General features: G+C 37.0%; 3 protein-coding genes across 3 annotated transcripts; 2 read left to right on the forward strand and 1 right to left on the reverse strand.

Moving 5' to 3' along the window:
- Positions 1-689: 689 nt before the first annotated feature.
- On the forward strand, positions 690-6,440 carry LOC129240522 (RNA polymerase-associated protein CTR9 homolog). The gene is made up of 9 exons (XM_054876382.1): positions 690-794; positions 864-962; positions 2,366-3,298; positions 3,355-3,989; positions 4,048-4,258; positions 4,313-4,651; positions 5,047-5,165; positions 5,276-5,613; positions 5,672-6,440. Exons 1-9 carry the CDS (start codon positions 753-755, stop codon positions 6,340-6,342), a joined length of 3,387 nt encoding a protein of 1,128 aa, XP_054732357.1. The 5' UTR covers positions 690-752; the 3' UTR covers positions 6,343-6,440.
- Positions 6,441-6,504: 64 nt separating this feature from the next.
- On the reverse strand, positions 6,505-7,999 carry LOC129240523 (lipid droplet-associated hydrolase). Its single transcript, XM_054876383.1, has 2 exons — positions 7,717-7,999; positions 6,505-7,653 (listed from the first exon to the last, which is right to left on the reverse strand). The coding sequence occupies exons 1-2, from the start codon at positions 7,913-7,915 to the stop codon at positions 6,923-6,925; spliced, it is 930 nt and encodes a 309-aa protein (XP_054732358.1). The 5' UTR covers positions 7,916-7,999; the 3' UTR covers positions 6,505-6,922.
- Positions 8,000-10,068: 2,069 nt separating this feature from the next.
- On the forward strand, positions 10,069-11,687 carry LOC129241670 (tubulin alpha-4 chain). The gene is made up of 2 exons (XM_054878128.1): positions 10,069-10,195; positions 10,260-11,687. Exons 1-2 carry the CDS (start codon positions 10,193-10,195, stop codon positions 11,631-11,633), a joined length of 1,377 nt encoding a protein of 458 aa, XP_054734103.1. The 5' UTR covers positions 10,069-10,192; the 3' UTR covers positions 11,634-11,687.
- Positions 11,688-13,094: the final 1,407 nt, after the last annotated feature.

The following is a 13,094-nucleotide window of genomic DNA, read 5'->3' on the forward strand; positions in this document are numbered from 1 at the left end:
TTAATCTTGGCACAATTACGTTCTGGATACTGTAACACCCCTCTCCTTCTGGACCCAACCTTTCGAAACAGCATGTTTCCAGGGTTTACCGTTAGATGAGCTAGACGAAGACGACCGGTGATTTACACTACACTGACAGGGTTTAGTATACTGCTACAACAACAACAGAATAGCTGATATGTTGGTATAAGACAATGCGTACATTGTAGTATCGCTCAGCGTTTTTTACGTCACATCATGTGTATGCAGGTAATACTGCTCGTATACAAGGCGAATTGAGTACTCATGGTGGCCCCATCCAAAAGCAGTTACTTTATTTTTCGTGATTTTAACACGTCAGGTCCTTTGCCAATACAAAAAAAAAACGAACAAAGCAAACAAAAGGAGGAGATATTACATGCTTGTAATAATTCAGTGAATTGCTTGGTAATATTATGATATGTGGGATTTAAACTAAATAAAGTACAGAAAAAACTTGTTTATTGATTTCCGAGAGTTATATGAGTCTATGCCGTGTTTGCCTCACAAATTGCATATTTATTCATAACGATCTTCCCAACGCCCTCTTATTAAAGAAATTTATATTGAATAAACAGACTGGTGCGGTTAAGAATCTAGATTGATGGTGCCAGCGAGTTTGCCGTGCGTAAGCTACTTAAGAGGAATAATCGATTAGTAGTATTTGCGATAATTCGGTCTCATAATTAACTAGTATTGTCGAAAGAAAAATTTTGGTTTGTTTATATCTCACCATGTCGGCACCGATAGAAATTCCCTTACGGGACACGGATGAAGTAAATAATCATCATTATCTAAATTTTGGTTTTGTCATGTATCAATGATAACTTATACAATTTTAACAGGTTATTGAGGTACATCCAGATCAGTTGCCAGAATGTCAAGAAGTACTAGCAATTTTACGCCAAGAGCGTTCTCAGCTCAACACCTGGGTCAACGTCGCCGTAAGTATAATTATTTTGTAAAATAAAAATTCACTCATTGTGGACCAAAGGTCCGTTTTTTGCTTTAGCATTCAAGGCTTCGAATTTGCATACTAGCGCTCCTTATGCTCTGGAGTCAGCTCGTTCAAAACTTGTGTTAGAATGTATGCAACAAAGTAGTCAGTGTTGAAAAAAAGAACAAAAAATGTACGACTTTTCTCTTGTTTTGAACAAAGTTTTTGTATCAAATTGAAAGAAAGAAGAGTTCCAGTTCTAAAAATTTTAAAAATGAAATAAGGAAATGGTTATTGAAAGATCAGCTTCCTAAAGATCGATAGATTTGCCTGTCAATTTGACGACCGTATATTCAAATTATATAAAGGTTATGCTACCTACCTTTAAGTGCCAACATTTGTACAATAATGTTTAAAACGTGAAGAAAAAAATGTTTTTCCCTCTTCATTTAACGGAGCACAATTATGTAAAGTTCTAAAAGAGCGGACTTCAGATTGTACCAAAATGTATTGATAGATATCGGAAGTCTGAATTTTTGAGAAAAAACTTTCTCCTCCAAACGTCAGGTTGTTCCTACACGTAGTATTCCATAACGAACTGTTGTGTACGAAGGTCCAACGGGGCTCCACCTATACACTTTGGTGGTGCCGTTTTGTCCAACACTGTGTGCATGAGTTTCTGTTTTTCTTTCCTCCTCAAACCTCGTACAGTGTGTAAACTTAAATTTACGTGTTCATTAAACTCTGTTTCCTGATTTATCTTAGTAGTTATGGCAATTAAGTCGGTTTTTTTGTTCCAAGGAATGCTTAAATAACGGGTTCCCGATAAGGTGTAACTGTATTAGGTTAGAGTGTATTGCATAATTGTTTGTATTTATATTTTTAAGTATTCGGCATGAGATGATGCCAGTAAGAATTGGTATTTAATTTTATGATCGACTTTGGTGAGCGTAGTCGGAATATTGGATGTCGCTTGAATAGGACCATAGATTTCAATGTCGGGTTTTTACGATGAATTTAATTAAAAAGTATCCTACTTGTCCCAAATTTCACTGAAAAAAGCTGATATAATAAGTACAGTGATTTACTTCCAGAACAAATTCGAGAGAAATCACTTGCTTCATATCAAAATCTGAAAAAAGTACTTCTGGTTTTAGTGCAACCGTTTGAGTTCCAGGGGTATTGAAAACACACTGTCGCAAAACCCTAAACAGCGCAACCATCTTTTCTCTAAATGAGCACTATTTTTATTAAACGGAGCTGTGTGTTGCTCGGTAAATTTGAGCGCGTTCGGTTAATTTATGATACGGGATTGTTTACATTATCATAAATATATTTATTTTAGATTAAAAATAAATTTTTAATTGCCATTAATTGTGCTTTTCTTTTCCTTTTTTTAATATATTTCAGTTGGCATACTACAAAGAAAAGAAAACGGGTGACTTTATAAGACTACTGGAAACCGCGAGAACAGAAGGCAATACCGACTACCGTGACATGGAAAAGGATCAAATGCGCGCATATGACATGTTGGCTGCACATTACGTACAGGAAGCCAACCGGGAGAAGTCAAAAGAGAAAAAACGAGAATTATTTATGAAAGCTACGAATTTGTATACAACTGCTGACAAGATTATAATGTACGATCAAAATCATTTATTGGGTAGAGCCTATTTCTGTTTATTAGAAGGCGATAAAATGGAGCAAGCAGACGCCCAGTTCAATTTCGTGCTTAATCAATCGCCAGCAAATATTCCTTCGCTTTTAGGAAAAGCATGTATTGCGTTCAATAAGAAGGATTATAGAGGTGCCTTAGCATTTTATAAAAAAGCTTTGCGTACAAATCCAAACTGCCCAGCAAACGTGCGCATGGGTATGGGCCATTGTTTCCTCAAAATGAATAATCAAGAAAAAGCGAAACAGGCATTTGAGAGAGCACTAGAACTAGACTCGAACTGTGTGGGTGCTCTCATTGGGTTAGCAATCCTAAAACTCAATTTGCATGAACCCGACTCTAACAAATTAGGTGTTCAAATGCTGTCCAGAGCTTACACTATTGACTCTACCAGTCCGATGGTGCTAAATCACCTAGCAAATCACTTCTTTTTCAAAAAAGACTATCAAAAAGTACAACATTTAGCCTTACACGCGTTTCATAACACTGAAAATGAAGCCATGAGGGCAGAGAGCTGTTACCAGCTGGCTCGCAGTTTCCATGCTCAATGTGATTATGATCAAGCATTTCAATACTATTATCAATCGACGCAAATCGCACCAGCTAACTTTGTCCTGCCGCATTACGGTCTTGGTCAAATGTATATATATCGCGGTGATACCGAAAACGTAAGTCGCATTTAGTTATGCTTCACGTATGTATTTAAAAATTTTTGTATTTGTAGGCTGCTCAATGTTTTGAAAAAGTTTTAAAAATACAGCCAGGAAACTATGAAACTATGAAGATTTTGGGATCTCTTTATGCAAATTCTAACTCTCAAGCAAAGCGTGATATGGCGAAGTCACATTTAAAAAAGGTCACCGAGCAATTTCCTGATGACGTAGAAGCTTGGATTGAATTAGCTCAAATACTAGAACAAAATGATTTACAAACGTCACTTAATGCTTACGCTACGGCATCTAGTATTCTAACTGAGAAAGTTAAAGTTGACATACCGGCAGAGATCTTAAATAATGTTGCTGCATTACATTATCGAGTTGGTAATTTAACATTAGCGAAAGAAAAGTTAAATGAAGCGATACAACGAGCAAAAGTTGAAGCAGATAGTTCGAATGCAGATAAGCAATATTATGATTCTATATCTGTTACAATGACCTATAATTTAGCTCGCCTCAACGAAGCTATGTGCAGCTATGACGTAGCCGACAAACTATTTAAAGATATATTAAAGGAGCATCCAAACTATATTGACTGTTATTTACGTTTGGGATGCATGGCCCGTGACAAGGGTCTCATTTTCGTAGCATCAGATTTCTTTAAGGACGCATTAAATATCAATAATGACAATCCAGATGCCAGGTATTATTGATGCTTTAATTTATGTTGTGGTTTATTTAAATTAATATTTTCCTTCTAGATCCTTGTTGGGAAACCTACATTTGGCAAAAATGCAGTTTGCTTTAGGACAGAAAAACTTTGAAACCATTTTGAAAAATCCTGCAACTTCTACGGATGCATATTCGTTGATTGCACTAGGAAATTTTTCATTGCAAACTCTTCATCAGCCCATAAGGGATAAGGAAAAGGAGCGTAAACATCAAGAAAAGGCTTTATCCATATATAAACAGGTTTGATTATTTTATTCCGATGCTTACTTCAATAATGATTTGTTAAAATTACAGGTACTACGTAATGATCCTCGAAACATTTGGGCCTCTAATGGAATTGGTGCTGTATTGGCGCACAAAGGATGTGTTATAGAAGCACGCGATATATTTGCACAAGTCCGAGAGGCTACAGCTGATTTTTCCGATGTATGGTTAAACATTGCTCACATATATGTCGAACAGAAGCAGTACATTAGTGCAATACAAATGTATGAAAATTGTATGAAAAAATTTTACAAACATCACAACGTTGAAGTGATGCAGTATTTAGCACGTGCATACTTGCGCGTGGGCAAACTCAAGGAAGCAAAGACTGTTTTATTGAAAGCGAGAAAGGTAGCGCCCCAGGATACGGTAAGATAGTCAAGTCTTTTTTAATAATATCTACAGTAGAACAGTGTTTTGGAGGTAATTTTTAAAATAACGTTCCCACGGCAGTCGGTTCTGACCGTAAGGCCCCGAATTTATATCCGGCCAAGAACTGTCAATTCAACAGTATTTTCCATACATATATGAGGAATGTTTATGTTGCTACAACAACAACTACTGTTATGGGGACGTACTGTATTCCTGCTGTTGTTAAAAACGTCTTCAGTGCAAACATTTTAATTTTTTAATCAGATCTTGTAACTGAAGTCAAAAAATAACGGAATGACAATTTTCAAAAACTCGCGATTGTTGATATTATATGTACTAATCTAAAACACTATTTTAATAGTACAAAATTTTAATAAACTATTCCATATCAGATATTACTATTCAACATTGCGGTGGTTCTGCAACGTTTAGCTATGGCCATACTTAAGGACGAAAAATCAACCCTTGATGTAGTCTTGCAAGCCGTACATGAATTGGAGTTAGCTCAAAGGTAAGGCTACCTGCATGCAATAATTTTTTTAATTTTTTATGCATTGTTCGTAAATACGGTTTTGTTTGATCGATTACCAAATTTAAAAACATTTAATGTTTCGTTAATAGATATTTTCAATATCTTTCGATTTGTGGCGATAAGACTCGTTTTAACATTGAGATAGCTGGTATTGAGGCTAATCAGTGTCAGGATCTTTTGTCGCAAGCCCAGTACCATGTTTCCCGTGCTCGTCGTATAGATGAAGAAGAAAAGACATTACGTCGCAAACAAGAAGAAGAACGCCTAGCTTTCAAAATGAAACAAGAAGAAGAACGTAAACGCCGCGAAGAAGAACAGAAAACGTCTCGAGAGCAAATGCTTGTGAAGCGTCAAGAATATGTTGAAAAAACCAAGGGAATATTGATCATACCCGAAAACCTTTCCCAGTCTAAAGAACGCAAGAAAGGTATGTAAAAAAATATTAAGCTGAGCATATTTTCATTATATCTTACGATATTTTTAAGGAGGAGGTCGACCCCGCAAAGATGGATATGTTTCTGATTCAGGAAGTGATGTTGGTGAAATAGATGGTGCTGAACGCTCTTCTAAAAAGAAACCAAAGGAACGTAAAAAGACTGGTGGACGAAAACGAAAATCCGCTGCAGACAAATACGATAGTGACAGTGAAGGTGAGGTTCGATCGAAGGAAAAGAAACTCAAAAAGAAGCCTAAAGAAACGAAGGAAATGAAAAATAAGTTGTCGGCCAAGCAGCGTCTTAAAATTGTTTCAAAAGCTACTATATCAACCAGCGAATCAGATAGCGATGCTGGTGGACGAAAGCGAAAACACAGTATCAATAGAGACCAAAGTGATGATAGTGATGGAAGTGTGGCATCGAAGCGTGTGCGTCGTATTTCAAGATCGCCATCCGAGCAACGTTCACATAGTGGAAGTCGGTCGAATTCCGAATCCAGATCTAGATCTAGATCACGCTCACAATCCGAAAATAGATCACGTTCTGGCAGCGAATCAGTAAGACGATCGCGTTCAAAGTCAAATTCAAGATCAAAATCTCCTTCACGATCGAGATCTGTTTCTCGTTCACGTTCACCATCGTCTTCACCGATACGTTCAAAAAACAAGTCTTCAAAGAAATCACCCTCACGCAGCCCTTCGATTTCAGATTCGGAATAAAACACTATGAATGTTTTTCATCATAATATATGTATGTATATATACTACCAAAATATTATATGTGCAACTAATAAAGTATATAATAAACCCCACGAAAATTTGTCAGATTATTTAATTATTTTGTATGCCTAATAGGAAAACTCAATAACAACTAATACAAAATGAAAGTAGCCAAACTTGAATTATTTGTATTTCCTTGTGATAATTTCTGTGGTAAATCTTTACCATAGTTGAAAATCAAAAAATTTAAAAATCTACATATGGAAACTCATTAGTAATAAATTTTGAACAATTTGAAAAAATAACGCACATACTTTTAGCAATATTTTAAGCTTAAGTCCAACTGCTCGAAAATAAGAATAAAAATGTATGATTGCTTAGGCAAGCTTCGTTGCAAGGCATGTCCTCGGTTAAATCTATAATGCCTCTTGTTGAAGAAATGGCGAATTATTGCTTTTATAGAAGTGCAGTTTATGGTTGTTGTTGTTGTAGCATACATATACGGGGAATGCAGCTGAAGTGACAGTCCTTGCCCGGATATAAATTCACGTATGTAGTTCCGACTGTAGTTCATGGTCAACTAGTTTATTTCAGAATACCTTTTGATCATTTTGCTTACAATACGAGACATAGGTTTTGAATGTCGCAAGACAAATGCATGATTTATGCATTCTTTATCCAATTCAGCGTCAATCTCAGGAAATTGGGCACATAATTCATTATAGTATTCAACTGGTACCCAACCATCCGTTGTTCCATAATACAGCTTCAACAAGGCCAAATGTTTTTCAATTAAGTGCCTATCTAAATCTCGTACACGACTCATTTCATCCTTCGCTAAAAATATGACTTTCTCCATCACCGGAGCTTTACAGTACTCTAAAGCAGTATCAATAAATGATTTCGGAATGTTTAAGAGCCAAAAATAAAATTGTACAGCCAATGTCTGCATAACTTTTGGCAAACGATTAAATAGTGGAATTAGAAAACCAAGTGTTGTGTACAATGGCACGCCAATTTTGCTAAAATTCCAGCCATTTGATGAATCAAGCATACGCTCCAACGTTGGAAATAGAAGATAACATTTTTTTATCCGCTCTCGAATATTTGCATATTCTAATAATTGTAAGACCATCCACGCTCCAATTGAGTGACCAACAAGATGAATTTTCACGTTAGTTGGGACAAAGCGCTGAATAAACTCTTTTTTATGTTGTAACTGGCCATCTAGGTCAAATTTATTTTCATTTCCTTTAAGGTAGGGCACCGCTATTTTGCTATTCTCCGATGGTTCTTCATGACCTGAGTGACCTATTTTGAAAACAAAAAAAAAAAATAAAGATCAAAGACCACTTCAAAAACTAATATACTCGCCAATTATCCAAACAGGAATTTTTTGTTCCAGTTGATCGTACAAAGAGCTTAGAAATTCGATATAAAAACCTACCAAGCCCGGATTGCCTGGAATACATAACACAATTTCTGGTACATCTTCTATAGATTCCTCGATCCAACGACCCCAAGTAATTATATGAGTAGGAGCCCCAGAAACAATTACGAAGCTTTCTTTCATCTTCACAAAACACTGTTATTAAAATTTTTAATAGACTATCGCAAGGCGAATTCGCCTTGGTCGATAGAAAATAATGAATGCGCCTCATAGAAAATGTTATGCCAAACTTCATCGAATATCTAATTTTATATCGATATATATCTATGAAAACTCCATTCTAATAGAACCGGCAACGTAATTGACTGAAATACATAGAAAGCGCTACATATGTGGCGTACGTCATGCCGAGAGTACAAAAGTAAAGTCAACATTAAAAGAAGAAAAATTTTGTGTCATTGAAATTTTTATCCGTGGTATTTTTTATTATATCTAATTAAATACAAATAAGTTCAATTCAAGAGTCAATTTATATGTGCACCTGCATTTTCGACTAAAATTGGGAAGAGCATAGAAACAGGTCAAGCTTAACCAAGTTGAGATAAAAGTCGAAACCTATGTATTTGTACTAAATTTTTTTATACTCGGGAATACAGTCATTGTGGCACCAACATTTATTTTAAACTCCACGGTAGTCAAAAGTCGTGCCGCAGCGGACCGATTGTGACAGACCCATAGAAAACGTGGCGATATCGAAATACTTCCTTTGAAAATCTCTCATATCTATGATATAGATAGTTTTCATAAGACTGCATTCATAGAGGGCTACTTTTATTGCTTCAACTCGTTGCTTCTGAGTTTCTCGTGCCCTGATTTGTTTATGTTGATTGGTTGGTTGGTTTAAGTGGTGATTCTTCCAGAATCCAACTAGCGTTTCCGCACTATTTTGTTGCCACATCCTCGTTACCAACTTGTTTACTAGTTATTTACAGCCTGACTATATCCAGTCTGTGCGGTTCATGGACCTTTTCAGGTTGTTGACATCTAAGTCAGACAGTTGTTCCAGACTCTCGAACAGCGGTTTTCTTAGGGTTACGGAAGGGCAGGGCATTCGCAGAGGAAATGGAAGATTGTTTCCTTTTTCTTCGGTTGTTTACAACTGTGGCAGTATGTGTTGTGAGGGATCCCCATTGTGGCTGCTTGTTCTCCCACAGACCAAAAGCCAGTTATGACTGTCGTTAGTCTACAGGCGTCCCGTCGTTTCATGTTTATCAATGTCGACGATTGCTTGAGGTTGTGGGTTGGCCATAACGTCCTGCTGATTTTGCATTTCGTCTGGTCTCTTCATAGTTTTCACTCAAGGTGGTGAGGCTATTCCTACTTTGTTCCACCACTTTAGAGATTGTTGTAGCCGAACCCAGTGCCTGGATTGCAGCTTGGCTATCCGAAAGAATAGCGATATTGCCCTTAAAAGAGGGATCTGCGATTAGTAGTCTACAAGTTCCCCCAATTGCCAGTACTTCCGCCTGAAAGACATTGCACACATAATTATCCTCATTTACTGCATGAGTGCCAGAACCAAAAACAAAAAAACAAATGTCGAGAAAGGCAGCTGAATGAGATACCATTAATAGATATAATAAGAATGAGAATAGATAATAGATAAGAATGAGATACCATTAATAGATATGCTAAAGTATTTTTTACTCAGCATAAAAACATATTGTCGTATATACAAAGTGTGCCAGCAGTTTAATGTACGCAAATTTGAAGTTTCCTTATTTTCTTTTTTAAATAGATTTTCTGAAAAATGAGGTAGAATCAAGTAGACTAAAAAAAAATTACTGTTTAATTGCCTAGTCTTCGTTCTGAAAACGAATGTCATTGCTATCTCACACACTTTGCATCATTACATTATAAGATAAAAAGATATTATGGCAATTCCTGCACGTTTATCTAAAAACATTATACATACATATGTATACCTATATGCATATGTATATGTTTTATGCCGCCTCGGAACGACATATCGTTTTTATGAGGAACCTTTTTCATAACAGAAATACACTCGGAGGTTGGTCATTGCCTGCCAAGGGATCCTTTTGTATCATTCGATGTTTCCTACCAATATTGGGACTCAAATCGGTCCATACCGAATGGTAGACACGCGCAAATATTCGGCTTCAGCGGATATTTTTTCTTCAAACAAAATATTTCGAAATAAGATGCAGTGTATATTTATCTTCCTTCCGTTGCATACCATTTCTTAGCCTAAGGATATGTGTACATGCAAGAAGTTAATATGCGATGCTTTGACTGTCTAGACATTAAGGACATTTTTTAGTAACGGCGCCTCCGATACCTCATGCTTAAAGTACTTATAATTTGCTTTGCATTCCCTCATAAGCAGATGTAGGCTAACGAACCGCCTTTTTTAACACACATAAATAAATTTAAAAAATGGTAAACTTAAGTAATATTTCTTTTAATTTTCAAGTTCTACTCATTTTTATTTGTTTTATTTAAGCGTGAGGTCATATCAATACAAATTGGCCAAGGAGGAATACAAATCGGCAATTCTTGTTGGGAATTGTATCTTTTAGAACATGGCATTGATATTGATGGCTCTTTGAAAAGTAAAGAAGAAAATTCTAATACAGTGGATAAATTAGTCCAAAGTAATGAGGCGACAAGCGACTCAAATACATTTTTTATGGAAACTGGAATGGGCAAGCACGTACCGCGTACAGTTTTTGTTGACCTTGAGCCTACAGTTATCGATGACGTTCGTACCGGTAGCCTTAAAAACTTATATCACCCAGAACAACTTATATCGGGTAAGGAAGATGCAGCAAATAACTACGCACGTGGACATTATTCCATCGGAAAAGAAGCAATTGATAAAGTTATGAATCGTATTCAGAAGTTATCAGAACAGTGTGAAAGCCTTCAAGGTTTCTTAATATTTCATAGCCTTGGTGGTGGAACTGGTTCAGGTTTTACGTCATTACTTATGGAGCGTTTAACTGCTGATTTTAGTAAGAAATGTAAATTGGATTTTGCCGTATATCCATCACCAAAAGTTTCAACGTCAGTCGTAGAACCGTATAATGCAGTTCTTACTACTCATGCAACTTTAGAGACTTCAGATTGTGTTTTTATTGTAGATAATGAGGCAATTTACGAAATATGCCAAAATAGTTTAAATGTTGATCGACCCAATTATCGTAATCTAAATCGCCTTATTGCTCAAATAGTGAGTTCAACTACAGCATCTTTACGCTTCAGTGGTTCTATGAATGTTGATCTAAATGAATTTCAAACAAATTTAGTACCTTATCCACGCATACATTTTCCACTCGTGGCATATGCTCCGTTAGTTTCTTCATCAAATGCTTCCCATGAGCACAATGCAATAATGTCGTTAACGAACTCTTGCTTCGAGGCCTCAAACATGATGGTTAAATGTGATCCCCGTGCTGGAAAATATATGGCTTGCTGCATGCTTTACCGAGGTGACGTTGTACCAAAAGATGTAAATGCGGCTGTATCTGCTATAAAATCTAAACGGCATATACAATTTGTGGACTGGTGCCCAACGGGTTTTAAAATTGGCATTAATTATGAAAAACCCGCATGTGTACCAGATGGGGATTTAGCTCAAACATCCCGGGCGGTGTGTATGTTATCAAATACGACTGCTATTTCTGTTGCATTCAGCAATTTGGACTATAAATTCGATCTGATGTTCAAAAAACGTGCTTTTGTTCATTGGTACGTTGGCGAAGGAATGGAAGAAGGAGAATTCACAGAAGCTCGCGAGGATTTAGCTACATTAGAACGTGATTACGAAGAAGTTGGTGGGGATGATCAGAGTGAAGATGGCGATTATGAAATATAAACATGTTTTATGATATTAAATTACTTATTTAAATAAAAAGCAAAATACGATGTATGTTGTTTTGTATCAGTTTACTAAACCCCGTCAGTGCAGTGTAGTCATCGATCGTCTTCGTCAAAGTCATCTAATACTAGGTTCCGAAAACGAGCTTTTTCGAGAGGTTGGGGCCAGAGGAAGAGTGGTGTTAGGCGAGTAGGTTTGATGGGGTACGTGTCGTGCTGTAGGTCTTCATATGTTGGACTTATGTACATATATTGGGTATGTTGAAGTAGCAGTTTAACCTACTACACGACAACACACCAATTCCGACGGTAAACAACCCCAAAATCTTTTTTGCTCTTGTTCTCAGCGTACACAACCGCAATAGCCACTAAAGTCCAAAATCGCAACAAGGTCCCCAAATCGCTTGCCGGCAGCACTTGGGGCAAAGACAAAGAACTGTTGCTATCGACGTTTAAGGCAATCGGTCGGCCGGTTCTGAACTATGCTGCACCTGTCTGGTCGCCTGGAACTAGTAACACGCAGTGGATAAAGCTACAGACATGCCAAAATACTGCCATTCGGACAGCGACCGGTTGCCTCCTGATGTCCCCCGTTCAACACCTTCACAACGAGGCACGAATGCTCCCAGTAATGGAGCATAACAAATTGCTCAGCAAGCAATTCCTGTTAGGATGTTACCGCAGGTTTCACCCCTGCAGACACCTGCTTGAACCTGGTGATATGCCCTACAATAGCGGGGCTTCTATTACTCTTAAAAAACAAACAAACTACAATAGAACAATACAGAACGTAATTGGGTCAAGTTACGCGGGTCTCGTAAGGCAGGTGCTGGTTGGACTTCGATAACGACATTCGGTGGTTGGGAGTTTAGGAAGATGTTGAGGGTCTCCCGATGAATGCCGTTTTACGTTCCCATGACAGCCGATTCTACGTTACCGGAATGACTCGGGTTCTTCCCGACCAAGGGCTGCAGCCCCAGTAAGTCCCGTATATTCAACCGTACCTCAAAATACGATTTATCTGTCAGTTTTGTTCATCAAGTCAATGCTGTGGTATATTTCCCTGATTGAACCGGTTAATGTTTTAGATAAACATCATAAATGGAAGAAAATAAGATTATACTGGTCAAAAGGAATTTGGGAACTGATTTCTTAAACGCAAATTTTGATTCGGTCTAAATGGCAACATTATAAAATGAAAAGAGAAATTCAGAAACGAAGTGTTTTTCTAATCCTATTATTAGTCAATAAAGGTAGCGCTAATTTACCCACATTATTTTTTTAAACTAAATTTTCTTTTCCTTGAAAATGTAAGGAGTGGAGGAAGTTTTTTAAGAAAAGTTATGCAGTGAAATGCCAAGGTAAAAACTATATCTACGATAATTGGTCCACATGCGGTTGGACCAAGGTGGATTTAATAAAAATAAAAAATAATAAATCCACCTTGGGTAGAACATCG

This window comes from Anastrepha obliqua, chromosome 3 (assembly GCF_027943255.1).
Source record: "Anastrepha obliqua isolate idAnaObli1 chromosome 3, idAnaObli1_1.0, whole genome shotgun sequence".
Classification (NCBI taxonomy): Eukaryota; Metazoa; Arthropoda; class Insecta; order Diptera; family Tephritidae; genus Anastrepha; species Anastrepha obliqua.